The sequence below is a fragment of the Lutjanus erythropterus genome, chromosome 12 (genome assembly GCF_056507025.1).
Source record: "Lutjanus erythropterus isolate fLutEry1 chromosome 12, fLutEry1.hap2, whole genome shotgun sequence".
NCBI classification, from domain to species: domain Eukaryota; kingdom Metazoa; phylum Chordata; class Actinopteri; order Lutjaniformes; family Lutjanidae; genus Lutjanus; species Lutjanus erythropterus.
Genome location: NC_139328.1, coordinates 36,733,596 through 36,750,435, shown reverse-complemented (window position 1 = coordinate 36,750,435; position 16,840 = coordinate 36,733,596). Strand labels below are relative to the sequence as shown.

Genomic DNA, 16,840 nt, shown 5'->3' with positions numbered 1-16,840 from the left:
TCTGTCACCTGAATCACACCAACATTCAGAAGGCACTACCCTACCGTAATAGTGATGGAGCTGGTAACATGATCAGAAATATTTCATGGTAAAATATCTGTCTCAACTAACGAGAAATGATCACAACAAAAGAACAGTTTTGCAAGAAAAGATCTATCTAAAGGAGATCACTAGACTTGACAACACACAACAACAACAACAACACACAAACTGCTCTACAGACAAAGACATCAAACCTTGGCAATCTAAGGCTCTGTATACTTGGTCGCAATTCAAGGATATAACCAAAACTTTCCAACCTTCATCAGGCCAAATGTTTGGCATCAACTGTGCTCACTCATGCCAGCACACAGAGTTTACAAGTCTAATTCCCAAAGTCCAAATATGTAGGGAGATCAGGGTTGGATCAAAGGATGATACCATCGTCCATCACGATGGCTGACAGTCAACAATAAACCACTGAGCCCTGTGCCATTGTAAGACCATGATTTAAAAGCCTTCTGTATTTGAGATAGTGTGTCCCATTAAAGTTGCCATAGAGTCGTTGCATAAGGTCCATTTTTGACAGTAGGAGGGAAAATTAAAATAAATGAATAAATAAATAAATAACTTATTTATTAAACACAACTAAGTTACAGACGTGATCCCAAAGAAACAACCCCCTTGGACACAGCAATGATATCATCATCCATTGTGGTTTTCCACTGTGGACACTGTCAAAAACCAATTTGGTAGATATCGACCAACACTACCACAGATATAACATACTATCCACAGTTTGTCAGCCATGCCAGCAGTGTGGCTGTATAAACAATGATGGTCAGTCAATCCAGACTGAATCTCAACAAGTACTGGATGGATTACCATGGAATGTGGTTCTGCCTTTGCCTGGGTCCTGACCTTCGAATTCACCCATTTCATGGAGTTGACTGATCTGGCATCATGACATGTAACAGCAGTCTTAGAAAATGACCAACTAATAAGCACCGCTGAGTGGGATTAATGCTGTTGTCAGGCTGTTGTCAAGGGTTCTCAAGGATGGTCAAGCTATCCACCAAAATCAAAAAGGCGTAATAACAACAATAGTGACCGCTATAGACAAGATACACTCTGAAACTGAAGATGTTTTAAGTCGACTAATTAAGAGAAGTGTGCAGATCAGCTCAGTTTGTAACAGAAATATTATGACCAGGCCACACTGGCTGCATGAGCTGCCCTGCAGCCATGCTTCGTCTAGAGATTTGCAGTCTTGCCTATTTTTCCTGTGTGATGTGCCTGAGTCAGAAATACACAGTGAAAAAAGGGGCGTTTCCACATTTTTGTTGACTGGGGTGGCCCAAGGGGGTACTGACATGCAGGGGTGGCATGAAGTATGTGCATGTGCCTTCATTTCTTCTTAGAGTTGACATTTTTTTGTCACAGCATAGTCATAGTGAGCAGCTTTTTTATTTTTTAAAATGTCTCAGAGTTCTCTTAATGTTAATCAAAATACATATTTTAAAATCATAATTCTTATTTAGACTACAGACATGTTATGGTTGAGACATATCTGATAGTAATATTATTTAATGTATTTGTCCAAAAATAGAAAGTTTACCAGTGCTTAAGCAGTATCTCTGCCTTTTTTAAACCAGGAAGTGAGACAGGGGTCTTTAGGGTATAGCTAAACCTTTTTTTGCTTGAGTAAATCATGTTTTTGTTCAAATCTGTCAGGGTTGATTGAAATCTGGGACACAACTTTAAAGGGCCAACATTTTCATTAAAATTATACATTTTAAATAAGGATGATTATAATAGCAGATTGGTACACCTATGTTATCAGTAGGTATTGTTAGATTTAGATTAACATATTTTTAAATTGTTTGAAGTTGTAAATAATTGTCTGGGACAAGGCTGTTTTTTGGCACAGGACAAGTTTAGAAATGTAAAACCTTTATTTATGTATTCCATATATATAGCCTAAAAGATTTTTTCATAATGCATGAATTGTCCCAGTTTTGAAGAATGGGTGCATGAAGATTTCTGTGTCACGAGAATGGAGTCACTGTGGCGTTCACCTTGTAAAGTCTTGACCCGGGTCATGATCCAGCTAACTGAATCAGCCTGCACTGCTGCTATATTCCAAGCCAGGTCAGAAGAAGTATAACAGTCTTGTATTAGATCATCAACAATCAGATCAGGCTCATTCAGTCATCCAGGTATGAAGGCCTGAGTCCAGCCTTCATAAGATCACACTGTTTTTCCTTGTGGCTTTTTTTTTCTGAGCCACATGTGATGATGACCTCCTTTGACACAAATCCAGGTTATTTGATTTACCAACAAAGATCCTGCTCTCTCCTTGCCTCTGACCCTCTCTTTACCTCGCTCCCACACGCACATACTCTCCGCCTCTCTCTGTGTGTCTGCCAGCTGGAGGTCTCAGGCCTCCTGCTGGGAAAAAGCTGCCGCCAGTCCACTGCGGTAGGCAGGCTGGTGGAGAGCTGCTGGCAACTTAGTCTGCCAAACCGATCACATCAACAGCAGCAGCATTCTGAGAATCCTGAGCTCCCGGTAATACTTTGAGGAATGTCACTGGGACATCGTGTTGGAAAGTGCTTCTCACAACTAACTCATGTGTGAAGCTGAGAAAATTCTGCTTTCTTGGCTGAGAATTATTAAGGATCCCACCAAGATAACTAACACATATATCAGCATATTTATTAGGACATTAGTTTCTTCAAGAAACCAGAGGAGGCAATAAACCAATCTGCTCTCTTCAATCTGCATACAAATGACAAAACTTTACACTTTTAAATTGCATGCAGTGCATACGCCAAAATCCAAACAAAACCCTCTGACAAAACTAGTTGCTTAGGTTAAGGAAAAGATCATGTTGGGTTAAAACAAGTATGTTGTGTTGCAGTCCATAGTCAAGTAATCTTCGCTAATAAATTAACAATTAAAAAACATGGCTAACATTGTGAAACAGTCACAGTTTGGTTAGCTTTAAGCAACAAAACTACTTGGTTAGGTTAAGAAAAGGATCATGTTTGTTTAAAACAAGTATGTTGCATTGTGTTTCATTTAGTTTCGTTAAATAAGTTCAATGCATTGCGTCCAGCATGAAGGTGGTATGCCAGTTTTTCATCATCTTTCATCATCAAAGTAACAATAGAAACGTGGATAACATTGTGAAATGGTCACAGTGGTTAGGTTAAGGCAACAAAACTACACGATCATGTGTGGGGTAAAATAAGTGTGTCAAGTTACATTGTGTTGGGGTTAAGGCAACAAAACTACTTGGTTAGGTTTAAAGAAAGATCATGGTTTCATATAAAATAAGCATGTTGTGTTAGTTAAATACATCACGTCTGGAACAGATATGGCAATCCTCCATTAACTTCAGGGAAAGATCACATGTGTGTGTCATGGTTTAGAGCTTTGTTCATCACTTCCTGTTTTATTTTGTAGTTCTTTTCTTCTCTCTTGTTTCTGGCTTTACTTCCTGTCTTTCCCTGTTTTCCCACCCTCTTGAGTTCTGATTGTTTCCATCTGCCCCTCATCAACATCTCTGTATGTAGCTCTGTGTCTGTTCCCTCTTTATAGTTGCCAGTTCACCTTGTTTCTTTGTCCAGTCTCCTTGCGTTTTCTGGTGGATTTTTCCAGAGTACTTTCCCCTCTGAGTTTTTGGGATTATTACTTGATGAACTTTGATTTTCCTGGTGCTCATTCTGGATTGTTTTTACTTTGCTCTCGTTGAGGACTCTTGAGTTTCTCAAATATCATAGAACTGCAACTGTCTGCCTCCATAGTTTGCATTTGGGTCCAAACCTGAATTTCACAACTCTGACGCAATTTAAATATGTTTTGTTCATTAACTTACATATGTTCATTAAAACAATTCTAGACTGACTTTTAGTTTCATGTGGGACACAAACACATTCTGCTGGTTAAAATTCCAACCACCACTCCAAATGGACTTTGGCACTCTTCATACAACATCATCTGACATGTTTTATGTGTGCTATTTGGATGTATCTGTTCTCCACAGAAGGTTATCAGAAGGACTGTCATATCCCCTGGACAAAATTGGACTTTGGTGTGTGCACTGCCTTTGAAAGTGTAAAGTATAAAGTTCAAGAGACTGAGCTGAATTAACCCAATAAATCATGTACATATCTGGATTTCTAGCAACTTATTCAATTACCAATGTTCACAAATAGGTCAATTATTTAAAATATTATATAATGTCAAGTATATCATCACTGCAATTGGGAAAGCAGAAATTTTTACTGTCCCAGAGGTCTGTCTTCCCACAGCATATTACGACAGTGTATTATGGCTTCCCTAGTATGCATGACCCTGCTGCCACACCAAGTGCAATTATTTTCGATGAAGAATGTACCTGTTCTCTCAGAGCAGTCGCGTTTAAGTCATTGTGGATGTACTGTTGTCTAAAGTTTGCCCTGAGTCAGTCCCTTTTGGTCGGTATTTTATCTCCTAGACTTCCTTACTTCCTCCCCTTGCTTGTTGTCTTCAATTACTGAGCAGTGCAGCCATCGATCTTGGAGGCACAGTCTTCAGAGAGGAGACTCAGACAACAAAGAGGAATGAAAGGCTTCAGAACTCCCCCCCACCCACACCTCCGGCTCGACCCCTCCAACACCATTGTCAAAGATAAAAGGAGGTTTAAAAGGTTTGAAAACTGATCTGCACCAGGAATCTGTCCATCATTGACAGTCAGGGTGCTTTATGACTCATCGTCAGTAATTATGGAAGAAAATAAACATGTACCCACATGCAGTAAATTAGATTAAACTTGCAGGTCTGATATTCAAACTTTACATACTGGCTAGTGCTCAAGACCAATCCGATACCAGTGTGTTAAAAATAATATGTACATTATAATTAGAATTATTATTATTATTTAATATATTACTAGCCCTGTATGGACGTAACTAACTGGGGTGGATTGCAGCCCAGTGTGAAGCGGATGTGATGAGGGTTAGCTCCTTCAAGTCTGAAGCCATGGTTCTCTGGATTTGACCAGCCGGGGGAGGGAGCGCATTGTTGCCCCAAGTGAAGGAGTTCAAGTCTTGTCAGGCAGATTGGTGCAGTGTCAGCAGTAATGCGAGCGTTGTACTTGACTGTTGTGATAAAAAGGGAGTTGAGCTGGAAGGCAAAGCTATCAATTTACCAGTCGATCTACGTTCTGACTCTCACCTATGGTCATGAGCTTTGGGTAGTGACTGAAAGAACGAGGTCATGGATACAAACGGCACAAAGGAGTTTAGGGTGGCTGGTCTCAGCCTTAGACATAGAGTGAGGAGTTTGGACATCTGTTAGGGGCTCAAAGTAGAGCTGCTGCTCCTTTGCATCACATGGAGCTAGTTAAGGTGGTTCAGGCATCTGATTAGGACGCCTCCTAGATGCCCTCTTTTGGAGGTTTTCCGGGCACGAGGAGGAGAGCCTGGGGTAGACCCAAAACCTACTGGAGGGAGTACATATCTCCTCTGGCCTGGGGACACCTGGAAAGTTTGACTGGGTAGAATGATATCTAAAATACCCTGCTCAGACTTCTGCCAATGCAATCCCGAATAAGCGGAGGAGCGGAGGAAGATGGCTGAAAGTATGGATGGATGGATGGATAGATGGATGTGATCACTATCATTGTTGTATGGCCTGGCTCAGGTTAAAAAAAATGTCTACAGGACACTGCCGGGAAGTACCAGGGTTCCGTTTCAAGGTTAATAAATTACATGATAATGGATCGGTGTTGGATGGCATGCTTGCCAATACCCAATCCAGCATTTTAGGCCGGTATCAGTATTGGAACAACCCTAACATAAACACAAATTAAAACCATTACTGGTACTCAGCCTGTGAAAAGAGTATAGTATAAGATCTTTGGGCAGGTCAATTAGTTACACATATGTGTCTCATCCCGGTCTTCACAAAAATAAATGGGAAGCAAATTTCATCTGACTGTGCCAAGTCTTAATCAATTATAATAAGTGAACACTTACTATGTGAGTGGACTATAGGTGTGCAGGGCCATGCTCTATTTAAATAAGACAGTAAATGAGTACTGCTGCAGCTTCTGCTATGTTTCCCTTAAACTTGACCCTTGATCTTTACAGCTGGAGCCCAACTGCTTTGACTGTGCTCTGTTCATTTGCTGCAGTAAGCTACAGTACAGTTGTCTGATATCAACTCATCACTTCTTGCATGTGCTTCACACGGTTATTGTGTTTGAATGTTGAGTGTGCTTGAGCCAGGTTCAGGGATTAATTTTTATAGTTTTTGTAGTTGTGACAAGTCGACCTTCTCTAAGTAGGAGACCTTGAACTCTCTTGCAGGAGTTCAGTTGTCAGGGAAATCCAGCTCACCTGGTCAAGCTGTAAACTGGTGGCAGTCAGCCAGTTTTTTCTCTCTACCCTGGCTTCCAACCTTACTTTTGATGGCTCCGTTCCTTTTTCGTCTGTCTGTCACAGAAGGTTGCAACTACATAAACCAAACCAAATTAACACGAAGGCCATATTTTTTCTTACCAAATTGGTTAATTTGATCCCAGATGAGCCCCCAATTTGTCGCAACCTCAGCTCAAGGCTGAATAAAGGAGGGAAGGCCACACATGTGACCAAGGTTATTTATTGAAAGAGAAATTAAACTATAGACAAACACAGAAAAATGAAAATAGTGGAAGGAAAGGAAGAAAAAAGGATGGCTGACTGTTATATAATGTCCCCATCTCTTCCTTATTGAATATACAGTAGCAGAATGTAACAATAAACTTAGATAGAGTTTATAACTTGCTGTGAGAAATTGGAAACCGGGTAGTTACTTTTGTAATGACCAAAAAAACATCCTCAAATACTGTCAAATGAAAATGGTGGCAAGTTGAGGCATTTGCACATAAATACAGTTTATCTTTGTAGGTTATATTGCTGCCGAACTGACAAGAAAACTGTCGACATATGACGGCATTTATCTTGTGTTTCTAGAGTAGTGTTTCAAGAAACATATGAGGAATTATTAATTTGTCATATCTTTTAAAGGAAGTTTGGTGCAGAGTTTCCCTTTAGTTAAAACTGCTACTGTATGTATACTTTTGAACAATATGTCACCACTACAGAAACACTAGGTAACTGCTAAACTGACTGCAGTTAGTTAGTAGTTTGATTAATGACTTACACAAGTAACTGACAGGATTAGCTAATTGTATTGATTGTGTTTTGCTTTCACATCATCTAACTTGTGGTTTCTGCAACTCTGGTTCTGGTCTTGGTGCCCTACAAATTAGCTACAATGCCCCAGTATATTTGCATTTAACGAGGGCGAATGTGGCCTTGCCCTAAAAATGACTTAATTCCAGGCCAGCAGTATGCTTTCATGTGTGCTACATTTTCCCGAATGTTACGTGATGACACAAGTTGTTACTGCTGGTCGTTGCACTACATCTCCGTGTTGTGTTTATTATTTTCTTATTTAACACATCTTAGTTACAGACGTGTGACAAAGAACCTCTTAAACCCAGCAACAATGAAGGACTCAACACTGTCTAACTTACAATGTGTTATTTATTTGCAGTGTTTTGGTACTAGACCTTCATCAGGCCATAATCATCATCAGGCATGAAGGTCTAGTACCAAAGCATTGCAAATAAATTATATATTACAGACAGTGTGTGGTAGCCCTTTTTGCAAGTTTTTGGTCCACTTGCCTCTCTTCAACACACCTGTCTTATCTAATAAATGTGCAAAGTGCTTCCTTTGTTCTAAACCCAGCAGCAATATCATCATCCACCACGATGTGCCACTGTGGGCATCATCATATGCCAATTTGGTAGACATCGCCCAACCCTAGTTAAGAAGTTGCACTAAAATTGAAACTGGTGGAAGCTCCAGAACTAAGTTCTTGATCAAAAGCATTTCCTAACTTGTGGCATCCAGCTTAATTCAGTGCTAGCATTATGCCAGTACATCCTAGCACTGTTGTTTAAGTTTAATGTCTCCCTAAATAAACTGATCACAGTGGTCTTAGGTCTCAGTCCATGAGAACACATTGAGAGGAACCAGTTAATGCATCTAAACTGAGGTGTGAACAGTGTTTCCTTACCTTTCCAACATACTGTGGATCAGATCCCATGTACTCCTCCAGGACAAAGAACTGGTTCCATACCCATCCTCTTTTAATACGCTGGATCCTCGATCTCCCATGTCTCCTTAGCCTCTTCCTGCCCTCTAATGACATCTTTTCCCCCAAAGGTGCCCTCACAGTTGTACCTCCAGTCCCTCCCCTGGCTGACATCCCCCCAGCCTTAGTTCTGCTCTGCATCTGAGCCTGCGCGGGGACTTGGGAGCTGTAGTCCAACAGAAAACAAGAGGCCACCAGAAACAGAGTGACATATTCCCTTGTGATCATCAGGGAGTATCGCTGTCAAAAAAAGCTACGAAATGTTCGAAAAGCAGGCTATTTCCAGGTTGGAACTGGACATACATCCAAAGATGGATTTACTGCACAGGTAAGCATTGGACAATGTGTTTCAGTTCCAATATGATCCAAGATGATGAGAAGAAGATCTGTTAGTGCACAGTCCTTGCTCAAGTGCAGAAGTTATTGAAGATCATTATGTTGGATAAGGGAACTGCCGATCACTTTGGTTTGGTCTTTGGTCTGTATTTTTATATCCAGGTAATATTTGGAGTTTGACTGCAAAGATCCAAGAAGTCCTCCTCGTCTTGGCTTCAGTTCCTCTCTGGCAGTCCTCAGCTTAGACACCTAGAGGGAAAGATCAAGATACAAATGTTGAGCATGAAAGTTTTTTCTTGATCATGGCCACAAAAAATAAATCTTGGTACAAATATACTATATATCACATTAACAAAGTTTCGCACTTTTTGTTTGTTTTCAATTTTGGCTTTTGTTATCAGAAGAAACATCAATTTGACTTTAGGATCTGTAATCTCACAACACTGCAGAGCTTTGCTAGCTTTTATATTTCCAGTGCAGAATTATGAGGACACCTTCCTGTTTGTAGACATTTGAATGCCAGGCCAGGCCTGATATGGCCAGATATGCCACCCTCCAAGTGATCATCCTGTTTTAATGATATTGCAACATCATCTCATCCCAGGTGCTCATACTGATGCACAAGGAACTCTTTAGCAACTGTATGAGACAGTGCCAGAAAGCCTTAGTTTTAGGCACCAAATCTACTTGGATAGGTTTAGGAATAGATCATGGTATATATAAAATAATAATAAAAGTAAGTTACATACATGTGTCAGGTGATGTAATGTAACTTTAGATAATGTTGACTTCAGGTTCCACATGACCCATCCATCCACCTGCTTCAAGTTACACTGAAGCTTGTTATACAATGCTAAAATGTACTTTTTTCCGTCTGTATGAGGTGCTGAGATGCATGAAAAAGTGTTGAGCGGGATTCCATATCAAGATCTGATACTGAACATAAGAAACCTAGCCTGAGAACCAGACAAATCTGCAAGACCATGTTTTATTTGCTTATTTGAAGATGTGTCTGGCCACCAGGCAGATTTCCACAAGTTCTGGATCTTATTTTATATTGAGTGGATTCAATATGATGACTGACAATGCACCAGACCCTCCCAACTCAGATCAAACTGTCAAACTACACATTTTGTGAATTAGTTGGGTCTAGTGAGAGACACTGTTACCTAGTGAAGCTTTTTGCTTAATTAAGTGAATCATAAATAAAAAGTCCTACAGTAGTGCTTGTCTCAGACCGGTGCTTCATTTTACTGTTGTTGTCATGCACATATACGGCAAACATATGTAGATCACAACATTGTCTTCATAATAGTTCTGAGAAGGAAACATCCACCTGCTTCATGAAACTCTTGAAGTGAAAAGTTGACGCAACACATTCTCTTTCACATTATTGTAATTTATGCAAGACAACTGAGAGGGGCTGTGAAGTGTTTACTCAGTGTAGATGACTTCTATCATCTCTACAGTCATTGTCAACAGCACATCAGGCCGAGGACCAAGATCAAATCAGATCAGAGGGCTCTAATTAGAAAAAGGCTTTAGCATGCAAGGTTGGCAGGCTTGCTGGATTAGTCTGACAGCTGATGCATGGTGCACGTGCTGAAGTTGATGAAAGGGATGTTTGCTTACGTAGGGCACTTTTTGAGAGCCTCATATGTGTCATTTTTAACGGAATAAGATTTTATTTTATTGTATTATATCAGAGAGTGTCAGTGTTCTAGAAATATAAGAAACATGTTGATGGGTCATTCTGAGTTTTACTGCCAAAAAATAAAAAGTAAACAAAGTGCAACATGGGATGTATTGAAATACCCAGGATACTTTGAGAGGTGTTTATCCTATATTTGTTTACATTTTGCAAAACTGGCAACATTAAGATAAGTTTTACCTTATTGTCCCTTTTGGGAAACTTCTTGGGCTCAGCATCAGTGCAGAACATTCACAGATATAGTTACCAGCATCTTTGCAATCACTCATATTACGATACATTTTTTAAAAAGCCAGTGTTCATAGATTCAACAGTAAAACCAACAGACCAACAAAATGATACAAAATACACAGTAAAACCGCAATATTACACATATAAACATGACACAGTAAACCACCGTATTGCAGGTTCATCAGTAAATGAACAGATAGAGTGCTATAATCAGGGCTCAAGACTGTGACCATTTTTGAGAGTGTGAATTTCTGAGTGGCTCAGTCTGAGAGAGACACGTCGTCCTGCAGAGCCACAGATCCTCCACAGCTCTGGACGCAGCAGTTTCAGACCCTGGTTTTAGATGTATGCATGCATGAGTTTAAACATCACTGACTACATTGGTGGCATTTCCTTCAAATTTTGCCAGTAGCTAGTCTTGAGTTCCCCTTGGTTAGCTATGGATGCCAAATCCAAAGTCTAAAGAGAATTGAGTAGTTGTGGCTGAAGACAGATTTTTTTACATTTTTTTTTGTTTTTAGCTCTTTTGAGAGTATAGGGTGCTGACCCCTGTTCTAGATGGAAATGTATTAGTATTAATGTTAAAATAGCATATTTATAATCTTATAAAATACATTTAACTGTTTCTTGCTCTGTGTAATTCTAAATGAATCGAAAATTCAAATCTGATCACTGTTGGTTATTATCCTACAGAAAAATACTGCTGTGATATACAATTATTATGGTTTACTACATGGGATGGCTGCATATTGATAAATTGCACAAAATTGACATTTTGGTGTCATTTCATTTTTAAAAAGTAAACTAATAGAATGAATAAATTAATCTCAGTCTGGTATTTATCATCAGAAATAATAAAGTCAAAATGACCATTAAAATGATATATTTGGACAAGTTACACTGACTCTACATATTTGTGTGTTATGTCTGTGTGTTCAAATCTAAGTTATGACTCAGAATTTTTCCTAGTGTTTTTTCTCCACACTACTGAGACAAAGTGTCCCTCACCTTTGCCACAAAATAGGGCAAGACTGACACGCCATCACTCACCTCATGACAGAACGATTCCTCTCATTTGTCAGCGCGCTCTAAAGTGCCGCACATTTTACTGTTAGTTACTGTTATTCAGCACGTACATCAGTCACCTAACAAACTGCTTTGACACAGCTGTCAATCTGTTGTCACGTCTCGACACACCTGTCTGTTATAAGCTTGCTGGTAATTTGGTCCCAAAGTCAGGAACAATGCATCCATCACCAATTAGTTTTCCACTACAGTCGAGCTCACATTGATAGACCAGTCCCTCCAGACTTTCACTAGACAAGCTTGTCCTACTAAACTCTTACTGTGTCTAGACACTGAAACCCAACTGATGAATGTGGATCTCTGTCTGCACTTTCTCTGTTTAAAGTAACAGGATAGATGCAAACCAGTTGAAACTAGTTGTTATCCGTTTAGCCAGTGGTTTGTCCATGCAGATTCAAGGATTCAAGTCAAAATGCCACAAATATTTCCATGCAAGTCAACATATAGACAGTATACAGTAATGCTATCACACACAGGTTCACACAAGAGCCACATGTAGCTCTTTTTCTCCTCTTCAGTGTCCCCCTGTGGCTTTGAAAATATGGAAAAAATAAGGGTTAATTTTTTTTTCGCCATCATTGTCGTAGGCCAAAAGTGATTTTTTGCATTCTCCAATTGCCAAAGTGTGTAAATCAAAAAATGTTTGGGTATGAGTGCTTCCTGGACTCCTGTTGTTTGTTGAGGTGTTCTTTGGATAGGGACACGTCCTCAAAAATCACAGAAGTCTTTAGATTTAAGACTTTATGATCTACCATGACCATGTTGTGACAAGACAGGCATTTTAATTACTTTAAAAGAGAGCGCCCGGGAGTTTTTTGTGATTTTTTTTTTTTTTTAGGCTTTAATATTTTGTCAGCTAAAATGTACAACATGGGTAACATGTACAGTTTGGTGCCTTTTCCTCTAAATGTTGCTGGTGGCAACTATGGATGCCAAATCCAAATATTCAGAGGGAAAAACAGAAATAATTGTGGCTCCCAAATGATTTTTCCATCTTTTTGCGGCCAAAAATGTCTCTTTTGAGAGTAATGGTAGAGAGGATTAATAAAGAATTATCTCATTTTGACTTGAATGTCATATAAAAGTGTACGCATGAAAAGGTTCATGATGAAGCATAAAATAAATACTGACATGTAACTCACAACATGTTGCCATGCAACAGCACCATCTTTGCACAGAGGACTAACGAGACAAAAATGACACCTTCAGTATGTTTCTGGCAAAGTTTTCTGAAATACTAAACTATATTTTGGAAGAAAAGTTATTTACTTCTTGATTATCTTCACTGGCCATGTTTTGTTTTTTTTCCAATAAAGGAAGTGCTTCAAGACAGCTACATAGAAGTTCCTAAACAGAACTGTAGATGCAGGGTGTTTACATTGTAGAAGGTAACTATTATGTAGTAGTACTTAGTAGTATTTTTACAGCTTTTCCTATAAAATAGCATGTAATTTTTTTCCCCCTTTCCAATTCCCATTGCTTTGTGCTTAGTCTGAATCCAAATCCAACCCAAACCTGTCCCTCATTAGCATATTTCAGCACAAACCATTTTTCTTAACCAGCTTCCCTCTATGTACCAAACATTAGGCATAATAATAATGCAGCTGCACAAATCTGACATATGCCCATGAAATATATGAGAAATATGGCACAACCCAACCCAAACCTGTCACGTCCTGTTCAGTTCGGGCACAGATCTCAAGCTGTGGGTCATGTAAGCATGTAAGCAAGCTCCCTTTAGTGGAATGTGAAGGGATGTCAATTTGTTTTTAAGGAACTAATTAATTTCAAACATATAATACCATATATAATGCGAGATCACTAAAGTGGAATATAAAATTTTTGTCCTTCTTGTATTTTTGCCTCAATATCAGCCTGATGACCAGTAACTACAAGCTAAACTATGATGGTAGAGAGTAAGCGAAAGTAAAGTGGAGACACTGGAAATGAGAACTTCAAGAATGCCACAACTGTGGCATAGCTGAATGAATGAAGTGGACGACAGGAACCCCAGCACTAACACTAGTGGATACTTACTGTAAGAATTGCCAGTGACATGTGAGAGTCCACAGTCTCTGCTAGGACCAGACAGTACAAAACAGTACAGTGTTTCTTTGTGAGCTTCATATTTTCTGAAGTGGTACACAGTGTATAACGTTTGAGAAACACTGCTTAATATGTTGATTTAAAAAACAAAAAACATCATCTGGCAGCATTATATTTCCTACAAAATATTTATTAACACTGAGACTTTTCTTACACTTACAGTTTAATATATGTATATTGTTAAGATTCTATATTTTATGGGCCAGTACACATTTGTCAAACATCAAGTCACCTTTTCTTTTTCAGAAATGGAACTTTAGAGCTGCCATTTCCAGGACACCCTGTACCTCATTGTTTCCTAAGCTGAATATTTTGTCCATTTTTGTGAGACCTATGCTATAAAGACGGGACTTAAGGTTCTGAATCTAAATATTTAGACTCAGTGATTGTAATTGAATTGATTTGCTTCAGTGTATAACAGGGGGAAACTCATGGTAAGCCTTGGAGGCTTTTAGTCTTCCTTGCACATTCTTGTGCTTCTTAGTTATATTGTATTGTTTATGTTTTTTTTAATATGTGCTAAATTAAATCAAATCAAACACTTTTATGTAACATAGACTTTTAGAGATCACATTGGTTTTTCATTAATTGTCGCCTCTCACTGGACAAAAACATCAATATTAGACAATTTAGCAAAACCAAATTATCTTCATATTTTTTATGTCCGATGCCAACATTAAAGTCCAAATAAAACTATTTTTTTAGCTTCCATGTGGTAATGTATTTCAAAGTGAAACGGTATAGCACTCTATTACTAGCTAGCTAACTAATGAATCTTAGCTGTGTTCTGCTAAAAGCTGAAGATTGATTGGTGGGTGGATGTTGTGATATTATTGGTTGAACCTAGTTGGTTGTAGCCTACATATGCACACGCCACATTTTGTTTTACAGGAAGAAAACACGACTAGATTTTGATATACCAATACAAAAAAAACTTGGCATATATTGTTGTGCACAATAAAACCAGGGATGTGATCTAAAAGCAGACTTTGTATTTCACCTTGACTTGAAGAATTCTTTCTTTCTTTAATATCCTTGCATGGCAACTAAGGTTTAGTTAAGGTTAGGGTAATATAAATGAGAACATAATCTCCCACTCACCATCCTGACCTCTCTTCTCTAGTTCGCCATGTTGTCCACAGGCTAATAAAATAATTGTTGACTCTAAAAGTACATCCAAACTTTTACACATCAGGGCTTTGAATCATCGAGAGCAAGAGGGCAGCGGGCCCTAACCATTAAGGCTGGCTCTGCCTCTGTTTGCCCTGGACTAACCACTGCTGCAGGCTGGAGCTGTGCTTGACTCAGTTTGCAGTTTCGGTCAGAGATTCACTTGTTTCCAGTACAGTGGAAACAAATGAATGTCCTCTGAACTGTAGCAGAGATGTACAGTACAGTAGAGGTGGGTGTCGTGAAGCTTGTCCACTTCTATTATTCAGCTGTCATAAAGCACCATCAGTAACGTGGGCATGCTGTATTGTGGATTGGCGATGCACAAGAAATATGAACTTGAATTGACAAAAGAAATTCTAATTCACATACAGAAAATCTGTTCCATCCTCAGAGCTGCCATGAAGAATAATACTGCTTTCTCCAAGTCTCCTCTCTCCTCTTTAGGTCATGAGGGACATTTCTGTGCTCCACTGGCCCTTCCGCCATCACATGACCAGGCTGTCATGGATCAGTGCTCCCTGAAACAAGAGATGGTAAAAATGCCTCTTGGGAGAAGCCTCTGTGTGTGTGCAAGTGTGTGTGTGTGTGGATGTTCTCCAGAGAGCCTTTAGCTCAGGCACATAACCTCACACAGTATTAAAATAATTTTGAAAGGAACATGTAAGTGGAGTGGTACTTCAGAGTGGATAACCTACTTGCAGATCTCAATGACCTGGAACTTTCAAGCTTGTTGTACTGTTAGCTACACCACAATTACAGATGTCACAGCAAGTACTTTTTACTGTAGCAAGATGCTCAGTTGTACATTGTTTGCATCGCCAGGAGCGGCGGAATCAAGTTGTCCAGGGGTCAAGGGCAAAAAAAATAAAAAGGGCACCAGCTGTATGTGGCAGGGTAACAACGTGACAAAAGTTGTGATGCATTTATGCTAAAACAGCTCCAGTCCATACATAGATTAGAAAAAAGAGGGCACTTCATCATGTTTTCTTCAGTGGAAGGACACTCTAGAGCAGTCATTCCCAGAGACTGGGTCAGGACCTACAGGAGGGTCGCAGGAGATTTTATTTGGGTCACCAAATTAAAAAAAGACTATGGAAGAAATTCAGCAAAGATTTCAAATGTGTGTAGTGTTTTACTGATGAGAGAAAATAAAAATAATAAGATGGTCTGTTAAGTCACTCCAGATATATTTATTTCTCGTTTATGAAGCATATAAAATGTGTATAATTTCAATAAAATATGCTGTGATAATACAAGGCGATGGAGTAAAAATGGTCAAATGGTTGTTTATGCCTAAATGGGTCATAATGGTTTGTTATTTTTAAAAAGTTCGGGAAACACTGCTCTAGAGGGCACTACAGCATGTTTTATCTATCGAGGGCCATCCAATAGGGCACTCACTGCATAATTTTTTTCAAACATTGGTGCACCAGGAGGGACGATCGCGCCCCCTTGCCCCCTTGCTTGAGTGCACCAGTGGTCGCCAGTCTAATTCGCAAATATGACTTCTGGTTTGTTCTGGACAGTCTGGAAACTCTCAGTTCATTTTCAATTTCCAGTGGTTGTGTTTATTACAACAAACAGACAAAAATTCCTCAGGTCACAATTGGGTAGACCTACAACCAATCAGAGCAACAAAACAATGCTTGGTCTATCTTCAAGCAGGACACAAAACTGTGACCACGTCTTCACAATCTTTCTCGTAATACCGCTAAAGAGTACACTACAATGTCATTACCATATCTTTCTGAAAAAAACTGTGTTGTGAAGTAGGTCTTGATTCATATTTGATCAACACTGCCTAGATTTTACAGTTTTACCAGAGTTTCAGGAGTCTTCAAGTTTGTTTGAAAGCTGGAAACAATTTGTCAGGCGCCTGGTCACAATCATTTTCATATTACAGCCAAACAGTACACTAAACTGTGTAATGTTTCAACACCAGATTCGTCTTCATCAGTGTCCTGGTGTTGAAATTACAGTCATTAAATAAAGTTTGTTGCTTTGACTCCATGGGCTCCTGTG

General features: G+C 39.2%; 1 protein-coding gene across 1 annotated transcript in view; it reads right to left on the bottom strand.

The window, feature by feature from the left end:
• The window catches only part of LOC146318420 (cadherin-12-like), a 165,611-nt gene that overhangs the window by 110,511 nt on the left and 38,260 nt on the right, over positions 1-16,840 (bottom strand). Inside the window, exon 2 of the mRNA XM_084732514.1 lies at positions 8,098-8,760. Within this exon, the coding sequence (XP_084588640.1) occupies positions 8,098-8,403 (306 nt within the window). The 5' untranslated portion in view covers positions 8,404-8,760. The remainder of the gene's footprint in view (positions 1-8,097; positions 8,761-16,840) is intronic.